The sequence below is a fragment of the Nilaparvata lugens genome, chromosome 8, assembly GCF_014356525.2.
Source record: "Nilaparvata lugens isolate BPH chromosome 8, ASM1435652v1, whole genome shotgun sequence".
Lineage (NCBI taxonomy): Eukaryota > Metazoa > Arthropoda > Insecta > Hemiptera > Delphacidae > Nilaparvata > Nilaparvata lugens.
In genome coordinates this window covers 24342039-24354199 of record NC_052511.1, presented here as the reverse complement: position 1 = coordinate 24354199, position 12161 = coordinate 24342039, and the positions used below count along the sequence as shown (strand labels likewise).

Below are 12161 nucleotides of genomic sequence, written 5' to 3'. Positions count from 1 at the left end.
GTACATTAGTTTCTGCATTGATGGAAATCGAGTAATGGATTGGATATTGATTTACTGTTGAAAAAGTGAAAGATCAAATTCAATCAATGAAGAAATAATTCAAACTTCAGAAATCGAAATTCAGGAGAGTGACAGTTTTGAACTTTGCCTGTTGTCCTCTCCCAATTATCATGTATGATTTGAGCTTGTATTATAGATGGAATAAATTGATAATACGTAATAAATAAATTAATTATACTCAACGTTTAATTATGTGTTCCCTGATCAAATTAATCATTTATTGTCATAGAACACAGAGTGTTGGCAAATGCCAAAGATCCAAAAAAAATCATTCTGATGAATTAGTACAACAAAATTGGCAAATAGTGATGAGTAGTAGCTTTTAATAGATTTAATTATCAAAGCGGGGTCTACTTAATAAATTTATCAGGCTATGTCAGTATTTCTAAGTCACTACGAAGCTGCTAAACAGAAGTAGACTAAAGTTATTCAAAAAATTCTCCAACAGAAGACATTTTTCTAATACATGCTCTGTAATGTACTAGACCAAATAAGACGTCGGGGAGAAAAGAAAAACTGGAGAAGAAGAAGATTTTGAAAAAGAATAAGAAGACAAGTTGGAGACAAAATCATGAAGCATGCAGAGCAGGGTTGCACGAAAGAAGTGAAGAAAAATAAGACTAACAAGTTGAAGAAGAAGTATGTATCCTCCAGTGTGGAGATGCACGATCCACTGTGTGACTATAGTGACGACACCACACGTAGTTTATGGAAGGTCATAGACTGCAGGGGTTGGGTATATAAGGTGGCATCAGCCAACATTCAGGCATCAGTTCACTGCTTCACTCCAGCCAAGTAGAGCAGGATGGATCTACTCAGGATTAACTCTTTGGTAAGTACCATTTATCTATTACAATATTCATAGAATTAGTAGAAAAGTCGGGATCAACTTCTCGATAGGAAACTAATATATCACTTTTTTCCTAAAACGTATTCAGAATCAGTGGAAAATTCGAAGAATTTCTGCAATTGGTTAAGCGATTCAAACACAATCTCACAATAAACGTTCAAAACAATGTCTCTTTTGGATAAATTAGCATAATGATTACAAAGCACACATTTAACAGACTAATCATTTTGCAGATTCCATTAATCATTATACTTAATATCTATCCAACATTATGTATTCAACTAGTATACAAATCACTCCAAAATGCAGTGCGTCTCTAAATCAATATTTTTCAAATTGAAATAATCATACATCTTGAACTAAGGCCTCTTTGAGAGGCTATTTTTGTTCAAATGCATCTCTTGATGTAGAATTTGAATATTTCGTTCCTGTTTCTGATATATGTTTCGAACCGTCTTGTGATCGAAGTGCTCTTGAATCTTCTCAAACTATCTTGTTGAATATTAACTCAAAATCAACTATTTCTAGTGATCTATGTAAGAAATAGTGATATTTCTGAAAATCACTCAATTTTATTCCGAAATAAGTGATTTTTGAATGATGTTGCTCTTATTACCAGTATTTGTCTCATGATTTTATACAGGAGAATAAGTAACTCGTGATTGAATTCAATCATAAAAAATATAAACTTCCTTTTAGGGAATTTAGGAAAAATTTTAAATTTGATTTTTCAAAAATGTTCTGTGATTTGTGGTCCAATCAGAAAGATCATAATATTATTATTTTTCAAAAAACCATCACCGAGAGAACATAATACAAACACTCGTTACACTTTTCTCCGTTATTCATTTTATGTTTATTCACGTGTGAAAATCAGATTCGTTATCAATGTACCATAGACACTCTCCTATTATGCCATCATTGTGAAATCGGGTTTTATCAAATTTCATTCCACAATAAATGGTATAATATAATATAATATAATATCGGTATAATATTACCAAATTGAGTTACAAAATAGCACAGAGTTTGACTTATTATCTATTGTCATTTCATGCAGATAAATGTAAGAAAAAACATAGTATGAGATAATGTATGCTACAAAATTATTGATTTTAATATCAAAAATTATAACATCGATAGTCATCGTTTATACAACTCTGTCTCTTGTGCATCATGGATTCTTGGGTACAAGAGTCTCGTGATGGAACATGCCAGGAAAACTTTCAAATTTAGTCAATAATAATATCGAGTGACCTGGCTGGCTCAGGTCTGGTTTCCAGGACGCAACTGATCAATTTTAGTGCCTCTGACATGACCTAACGACTGATTTTTAGACAGCCGGGACCTACGAATTAAAGTGTCCATCTGAAACACAAAAATTCAGATAAATCTCGTCAGAACAATTTTCAACCATTCGATTTCAAAAGTGAACTCAACATAGCTTCAACTTAATTTTACAATAGGAAACATACTTAAAATTTATCATTTGGTGTTCTCAATTTGATTATTTTATTGCAGATCTACCTGATAATCACTCTCCTTCTCATTGAGAATGGAGAGCTCAAGGAATCGAAAACTGATAGCAAAAAGGAAATCACTAGATTGAAGCGAGGTCGTCTTGGTGAGTAATCTCAACTAAATAATTCTCAAAACTCACGAGATTATCCCAATGAACAGAATATGATAACAGTTGGATTCACTTTCGAGTCAGTTTCTGATTAACATTGGTTTGCTATCATTGACTGTCAATAGACACAGCAGATAGTTCTATTCAGATAGATCCACTTTAGACGGCGTGGAAAAAAGCGTGATAACAACGCTTCCATGTCCTTTCCATTGACTTTCAAACGTTATTCTCACTTTTAGTATATTTGTTAACCAAATTTCTGGATAAAAATATTCAACGAGAGCAAATTTCCAATCATACAGCAAAGAAGATTGTTATAATTCATAGAATCAGAATTGGAATTCGTCTGATATAAACACTTTCAGAAATAAAATGACTTGATGTATGATAAAAGAACGAATAAAGCATTCAAATCATATCATCTTTCAATTGATCGAGTGTTTGTTCACGTATAGAACAGTTTTCCAATTTCAACAGAGTAATTCGGGAAATCAGTCTTCAGTATTATTAAACAACACTTAGCAGTTCTTGTTTGTGAACAGCTAAGACTCAATCAATGATACATGAGGAAGCTAGTCGACAATAATTCATAATTCAATTACTAAGAAATCCAAGTTGAAACTTTCAGCCAAAAATTATATACTTTATTAACAATATTGGAGAAAATTAAATCAGAGCTCCATTCAATCGAACCAATACGTTCAAATACGTTCAGGGGATCTTTGAGAAATGAACATCACTTCTTAGTTTTGGCTTAACCTTGTTATTATGAAACAGGCGAACAGTATTTAAAGTAATTTCAATGGTTCAGTGACTTACCATGTGGTGTAAAGAAGTAAAATCGATGGAAGCATTACTCTAGGAAAGGATTCAAGAATTCCTTCTGGCATAATCTAAAAACTTCTCATCGCTAATTCTGGTCACATTTGTATTCGCTATTACTATACAATACATTGTTGAAAAGATATTTGATGAAGAAACACAAATAGATAGGAAAATCAAACAACAAATAGAAATATGACTTATCATATTCATCGTGTGTGGAATATAATCATGCAATCTCCATTAACTGAAAACTGTAGGCCTATTATCAAACAAGAGATTTCATAAAATATCATTCCAAAGAAGTAGTGCCATGAGAATTATTATTTTTCTTTTACTCTCTTCAAAGCAGATGATAGTTCTATAATACCATAAATTATCCTATTCCATGATTTTGTACATAATCTCTATCAATTTGCTACTCCTATAAATTAATTCAGAATTGATATTAATTGGTTTATGAGAATAAATTATTTTGGGAGTAGTAATAATTTGTATTTTGTGAGAGGCAAATTTGAAAGAGGCTTGTCGGCTTTAAACCTCCAAGAAATAAATCTGTAATCCATAGCTGACGATCAATTAATCATATCAGCCACTAATAATTTTTAGTGGCATTTGAAAGTCCAGTTTAACAGGAGATCCAATAAAAAAATTATCTAATGTTATGATTTTATAGAGCTTCGAGTGCTTAATGAAACACATGCAACTCTACTCTACATCATAGATAGGAAAGCAACATCACAAACATTGTTCAAGCTAGTAAGTGTCATGATCATTGAATGAAAATTGAATTGTGATCAAATGTTTTGTAATTTTCACAGATGGCTTGCGGTCTGGTGAATACCTACCACCAGGTGCTAGTGGACTATCCAGTGACTACTCTCCAGCTGGTGGCTACTCCAGCGGAGGGCCTGGTGGAGCCAACGGTGGAGCTAACGGCGGTGGAGCCGGAGGCTACTCCAGTGGAGGTCCCGGAGGAGCCAATGGTGGTGGAGCCGGCGGTTATGCTAGTGGGGGTCCCGGAGGTGCCAATGGTGGCGGAGCTGGAGGATACTCCAGCGGAGGTCCAGGTGGTGCTAACGGCGGTGGAGCTGGAGGCTACTCATCTGGAGGCCCAGGTGGAGCCAATGGCGGTGGAGCTGGGGGATACGCAAGTGGTGGACCCGGTGGAGCCAACGGCCTAGGAGGTGGAGCTGGAGGTTATTCATCTGGAGGACCAGGTGGAGCTAACGGTGGAGCTGGAGGATACTCTAGTGGAGGTCCTGGTGGTGCTAATGGTGGCGGAGCTGGTGGATACTCAAGCGGTGGTCCAGGAGGTGCCAATGGTGGTGGAGCTGGTGGATACTCATCAGGAGGTCCAGGAGGAGCTAATGGTGCTGGAGGATATGCAAGCGGAGGTCCAGGTGGTGCTAATGGAGCTGGTGGAGCTGGAGGATATGCTAGTGGAGGCCCAGGAGGAGCCAACGGTGGCGGAGCTGGTGGATACTCAAGTGGTGGACCTGGTGGTGCCAATGGATTAGGAGGAGGAGCTGGAGGTTATGCAAGTGGTGGACCTGGAGGAGCTAATGGAGCTGGTGGAGCAGGAGGCTATGGTAGAGGAGGCCCAGGTGGAGCTAACGGAGCTGGAGGTGCTGGAGGATACTCATCTGGAGGCCCAGGAGGAGCCAATGGTGGTGGAGCTGGAGGATACTCAAGTGGAGGCCCAGGAGGTGCAAACGGTGGTGGAGCAGGTGGATATGGAAGAGGAGGTCCAGGAGGTGCCAATGGAGCTGGTGGAGCAGGAGGTTATGCTAGTGGTGGACCAGGTGGAGCCAACGGTGGAGGAGCAGGAGGTTACTCATCTGGAGGCCCAGGTGGAGCTAATGGTGGAGCAGGAGGCTACTCATCGGGAGGTCCTGGAGGTGCCAATGGTGGAGCTGGAGGTTACTCGAGTGGAGGACCAGGAGGTGCTAATGGTCTAGGAGGTGGAGCAGGTGGATATGCAAGTGGAGGTCCAGGAGGTGCTAATGGTGGAGCTGGAGGTTACTCAAGTGGTGGACCAGGAGGAGCTAATGGCGCTGGAGGTGCTGGAGGCTATGGAAGAGGAGGACCAGGAGGTGCTAATGGAGCAAGTGGAGCAGGAGGTTACTCATCTGGTGGTCCAGGTGGTGCCAATGGTGGTGGAGCAGGAGGCTATTCGTCTGGAGGACCAGGAGGTGCTAATGGTGGTGGAGCAGGAGGTTACTCTTCAGGTGGTCCTGGTGGAGCTAATGGATTAGGTGGAGGTGCTGGAGGATATGCATCTGGAGGCCCAGGTGGTGCCAATGGAGCTGGTGGACCAGGAGGTTCCTATCTGCCACCTGGTGCTGGTGGTTCCAATGGATTTGGAGGCGCTGGTTCAGGAGCAGGAGGCCCAGGTGGTTCTTATCTCCCACCAGGAGCTGGTGGAGCTAATGGAGCTGGAGGTCCATCTGGATCTTATGGTGCACCAGGTAGTGGATCTGGAGCTGGAGGTCCAGGTGGTTCTTACCTGCCACCAGGAGCAGGAGGTGCCAATGGAGGTCTAGGAGGTGGATCAGGAGCTGGAGGGCCAGGAGGTTCTTACTTGCCCCCAGGTTAGTTGATTATTATAATATACCTTATTCATATACACCTTATATACATAGGTTTCCAAAAACAGCAGATGTATGAAAAACAGGCACCAGTACAATACATTAGCATAATATTCCAGTGAAATTGGTGATCATTTATATCCAACAATCTACATTCGTTGACTCTAGCTAATCTTATCACTTTCATTGTACTTCATTGATCATCATTGATGTTTACTTTCATGCAACAAATTCAACCAAAAATCTTTTTTTATCAAGCAGTTTTTATTGTGACATTCATTTCTCTATCATCTTTGTCATGCTACAAATTTGAAAAACCTCATATTTATCTTCCTCATCAATAGATTCTAAACTATCATCTCTAGCCTCATATTGTTGGAAAATGATTAGTTTTCAACAGGGATTCTTGATCCTTATGAAACTCACAAGAAAACTCCATACATTACTATTTCTATTGCAAATTATATTGACTAAGTGATTTTTCAGTCTTCTCATAGAGTAAATAGTGAATACATCAACCATCTTCAATGTTTGTTCCAATTGTATTTCATTCCATATTGATTGATCACTTCATGCTCATATTGTAATTCCATTTCCATGATGGATCGATAGTTTATACAGTGAACTATTTAGTGCTTGATATACAGATAAATTTATAACACTGATTTAACTAACATCGACTGGATTCATTCATTTGATATAGGTGCTGGAGGATCTAATGGATTTGGAGGAGCAGGATCAGGAGCAGGAGGTCCAGGAGGTTCTTACTACCACCAGGTGCAGGTGGAGCCAATGGAGCTGGAGGCCCATCAAGCAGATACGGAGTGCCAGGAGCAGGAGGACTAGGAGCAGGAGCAGGAGGCCCAGGAGGATCCTACCTCCCACCAGGTGCAGGTGGAGCAAATGGAGGAGCCAATGGAGCTGGAGGACCATCAAGCCGATATGGAGTACCAGGAGCAGGAGGTCCAGGAGGTTCTTACTTGCCCCCAGGCGCTGGTGGAGCTAATGGAGCTGGAGGATTTGGAGGAGCAGGATCAGGAGCTGGAGGTCCAGGGGGATCATACCTTCCACCAGGTGCAGGCGGTGCTAATGGAGGTCTAGGAGGTGGTTCAGGAGCTGGAGGTCCAGGAGGTTCATACCTTCCACCAGGAGCGGGAGGTGCAAATGGAGCTGGAGGCCCATCAGGAGCTTATGGAGCCCCAGGTAGCGGATCAGGAGCAGGAGGTCCAGGAGGTTCTTACTTGCCACCAGGTGCAGGAGGAGCAAATGGACTAGGAGGTTCAGGATCAGGAGCAGGAGGCCCAGGAGGCTCATACTTACCACCAGGTGCAGGAGGAGCGAATGGAGCTGGTGGACCATCTGGAAGTTATGGTGCCCCTGGTAGTGGATCAGGAGCAGGTGGCCCAGGAGGTTCTTACTTGCCACCAGGTGCTGGTGGTGCCAATGGAGCTGGAGGATTTGGGGGAGCAGGTTCAGGAGCTGGAGGTCCAGGAAGTTCCTACCTTCCACCAGGAGCAGGAGGAGCCAATGGTGCTGGTGGACCTTCAGGTTCTTATGGTGCTCCAGGTAGTGGATCAGGAGCTGGAGGCCCAGGAGGTTCATACTTGCCACCAGGAGCTGGAGGTGCTAATGGACTAGGAGGTGCAGGATCAGGAGCTGGAGGCCCAGGAGGCTCATACTTGCCACCAGGTGCAGGAGGAGCAAATGGACTAGGAGGTTCAGGATCAGGAGCAGGAGGCCCAGGAGGCTCATACTTACCTCCAGGTGCAGGAGGAGCGAATGGAGCTGGTGGACCATCTGGAAGTTATGGTGCCCCTGGTAGTGGATCAGGAGCTGGTGGCCCAGGAGGTTCTTACTTGCCACCAGGTGCTGGTGGTGCCAATGGAGCCGGAGGATTTGGATCAGGTTCAGGAGCTGGAGGTCCAGGAGGTTCCTACTTGCCACCAGGAGCAGGAGGTGCAAATGGAGCTGGTGGTCCATCAGGAGCTTATGGCGCACCAGGTAGTGGATCTGGAGCTGGAGGCCCAGGAGGTTCTTATCTTCCACCAGGAGCAGGAGGTGCCAATGGAGCTGGAGGCCCATCAGGAGCTTATGGTGCTCCAGGTAGTGGATCAGGAGCTGGAGGCCCAGGAGGTTCGTACCTCCCACCAGGAGCTGGTGGTGCCAATGGTGGTCTAGGCGGTGGTTCTGGAGCAGGTGGTCCAGGTGGTTCATACTTGCCACCAGGTGCAGGAGGAGCTAATGGCGCTGGAGGATTTGGTTCTGGATCAGGAGCTGGAGGCCCAGGAGGTTCATACTTGCCACCAGGTGCTGGTGGTGCTAATGGAGGTCTAGGAAATGGATCTGGAGCAGGAGGCCCAGGAGGTTCTTACCTTCCACCAGGAGCAGGAGGTGCTAACGGAGGCCTAGGTGGTGGTTCAGGAGCTGGTGGTCCAGGAGGTTCATACTTGCCACCAGGTGCAGGAGGAGCTAACGGTGCTGGAGGTTCTGGTTCTGGAACTGGAGGCCCTGGAGGACGTTACCTTCCTCCAGGAGCTGGAGGTTCAGGATCTGGAAGAAACGGCGGCTATTAATTCCCATCAAACTATTCCCAAAACTGATTGTTCCTCTTAATTTAAACTTATAACATCTCATCGAATCACAAGAACTGATTATTGTGAATTCATTAACAGTTATGTACAAATCATTGTTGAAATCATGTAAATTAATTCATCTATCATTCAAACAATAAACTACTATAAAAATACATTTTTCTTATCCTGATCATTTATAAACTCCACACCTTCAATATTTCATTCATTTCCACAAACAACCAAGCAAGTTGGTAGCTGTAGACCCATATTCCAAGTACAGTATTCTCCCAGCTCTATTTTTCATATAAAATAGTTATGTTTTAAAATTCATAGTTTTGTTCCCATTTTCATTTGTGAACACTACAAATCAATCAATCCATTCATAGAACCCTCTATGAATACAGATACAAATACTCTATAAATGTTAGGCTACTTACTCTAAATATTCAACTCCATCATGGAGTAAAGAAAGCCCAGCTCATCCCAAGTTATTTTTCACTTCGGTGTTTCAAAATTTAAACTACAAAACTACTGAAATGAACACTGCTCAAGACATTCAAGTTATATCAAATGAGAATACTGGAACTCATCTCAGCACTCGTTTTTCACTCATATATCGATTGGGATAGAGATGAAGATAATATTCTGTAAAACAAACATATCAATAATTATTTTTATCGAGAATTTCTTATATCACAGGTAGATATTACACGGAAATGAGCCCTATCTGTACTGCGAGACCTTCATATGAGATTTCTCATGACAATATAAGCTGCATTGGAGGATGTTTCTAATAATAACTTGATCCTCCACTACAGAAAGCAGTATCGCATGCACAATAAGTCATAATGTGGATAGTAATAAATTATTATCGCCGCTCAACTTGTTTTCAATTAATTGAAATGGAATACAATGTGATAGGAATGAGCATCATCTGATAGAGTCTAGAGTTGGACAAGACATACCACAAATCAATCGCAAGAAGCTCTGGAGGGCTGGAGGCTCTCGAGAAGGACACTCCTGTTCGGGGAATACTAGCAATAGTGATTTCTCCAGGGATTCCAGTATTGATTGAGTCTGGTCATTCTTGATATCTCACAGCCTAAGGCGTCGTTCAATGGCTTACTGTAGGTTATAGCTTCCAAGATCCAGCCAAGATACATCATGAAATCGAATAGAAAAAGTTGAAAATGAACTTTAATGAAATTCAATCAAATAAGGTCAGATCATTTTCCATGATTTATAATGTAACCAACTTTGAGATTACTCAAATAAAGCTGCTTAGCACAATAGGAAACTATGCTTCCTGGTCATGAGGGCCAACGAATTTTGGCAATCTTGGTTGAAAGAAAAGAATATAACCAAAGTCCAAGTGAATCTTTTTTTTTATAATAAGAAAACAAAACATACTTGAATATTCATAACAGCATTTAAAAGAATTGAGTTACATAATTTTGATATTTAAAATAATTGAGTTACATAATTTTTGATATTAATAATAAATTTACAAAGTCTAAATGAAAAACCCGGATATTGAAGATTCTGTTAAAGTGTAGAGAAACACAGATAAACGATGTTTATTCATTATAAAATTCAATGGACTTGGCTGAATTGCTGACAAAATGTTAAATGATGTGTTCTGCTTACCGCACAGATTGTAGATTGAAATATAATTTGGTATAATTAATACTTATATCCTTTTGTTCCATGTCATGGTGTTTTTCCTTTAAGTCCTGTATTATTTTGTTAAAGTAACATCGGTTTCAAATATTAGCTTCATCCATAATTCGTATTTTAAAAATCCATGTGAAATATTTGAAGTAAATAAAAAAACCCAACTGGGTTATTACAAGATTCAATCAGACATTAGATAATAATTATATATGCTTCCTTAGCATAGTTGAAGATAATTGAAATATAAATAATAATTCCGAAATATAATTGAAAGAATGAAAAATTAGTACGCAAAAGTTTGAGCCATTTCATCATGATTCAGAACAAGAAGTGCAAGTCAGAGCTTCCTACAGCTGACGAAGGCAAGAGTTCGATCAGACAGTCATACCACTCTAACGAAACAGAATCAACAATTTGAAAAAAATAAAAGGCAAGATGAAATCTCGAAATAATCGTCCAAAATAAGAAGAAGAAAAAAATGATCAATTAATTAATTTTTTGTACAAATCTCCTCCACTGGGAGCATATAATTAGGGAAACAAAATTGTACCAGGAATTTATTGAGGATAGAAGTTAATGAAATGGGAAAATAGAGATATATTGGTTGGCCACTTAATGGAAATGAAAAAAAGAAGAAGGGAAGAGAAAAGATAAAGAGATAGCATAGAACATTGTTAATTGATCAGATTGACAAGGCTCAAAAGAGAAAGAGAAAGAAGATAACAAGAAGTGGACAAATCTTCAAATCTCCATGTTGCTATAGAAGCATAGAAGCACCGAGAGAAGAGCTTGAGAGTGCTGAGATAAGAGAGCAAACAACACAAAATCGAAATACAAATCAAATACAACTGAAATAACTCACTGTAACAGACTTGGTTACAAAGTAATATCAACTCTTATCAATATCAATTCTTGAAAAGTATAGTATACAATTGTATCATGTTACAAGAAATCAAGTGGCACAATAATAGTGAAAATCATAAGTTTCCAAAAAACAACATGAGCTTACATAAAAAATAGTTACAAGAATAACTACATATGGATGCATCCACCACATATGTGTATTAATACAATAATTACATTTTTCACAATGAGAAAGATCTGTTTGAGGATTATTTCCCTCTTTAAGCTGACATACATGTGCTCGCTGAATAAAAGTTTGTCCATCAGTAGAAAAGAGTTTAACACTGACTGGACTAAACCACACTTTCATCCGATAAGGCCCAGAATATCTAGGCAACAATTTAGCAGTAATCTGATCACTAGCTTTACTAGCACAAGGAGATCCTGTGATTGTCCAAGGGACATCCCAATCAGATATTGAGAACATCTCCTGGAAATCCCTTAAAGTTCCAAACAGTTCCCAAGGATTTCCTGTGGACATACTCATGTCTGCCCGAATCCCGATCCCTGGGATATCCCACAGGGAGATCTGACCACAAAATTCACCTCAATAACTATTTTATACCTTGAAATTTATCATATAACATTCTGGAATAATTTATTTCAGTCTCACCAAAGGTTAATAGTATTAAAATAGAAATACCAATAACATTTTGTCGACATTTATTTATTCATTCTCAATAAATAAAGAAAATTAAATCCAACAACTAATACAATAGCAACTAACAACAAATAAATTGTACATGATTTATAAATTTGCTTGAAGCTTCAATTGTTTGAAAACAATTAAATAATGTTGTTACATAGTTTTTTATCAGGAATTGATAGGTACTCCATTATCATTTTCATCCAGTAGTCCATATTGTTATTTTTTCTGAAACAAATACAGTGACTCTTAGCTGATTGAAATAAAAGGCAAAATGAAAATCTCGAAAAAATCGTCGAAAATAAGAAGAAGAAGAAAATAAAATGATCAATTAATAAATTTTTGGTACAATAATTGCCGAGAAAAGTGAATGGACTAAATAGTGAATTTCAGCGAGATAAATAATAACTTC

At 39.8% G+C, this 12161-nt stretch overlaps 1 protein-coding gene across 1 annotated transcript; it reads left to right on the top strand.

The window, feature by feature from the left end:
* Positions 1-747: 747 nt before the first annotated feature.
* LOC111050405 (uncharacterized PE-PGRS family protein PE_PGRS54) lies at positions 748-8701 on the top strand. The gene is given in 5 exon segments (XM_022336722.2): positions 748-892; positions 2432-2534; positions 4184-5956; positions 6657-6790; positions 6793-8701. Coding segments are annotated over 5 exon segments (3771 nt in total). The 5' UTR covers positions 748-865; the 3' UTR covers positions 8527-8701.
* Positions 8702-12161: the final 3460 nt, after the last annotated feature.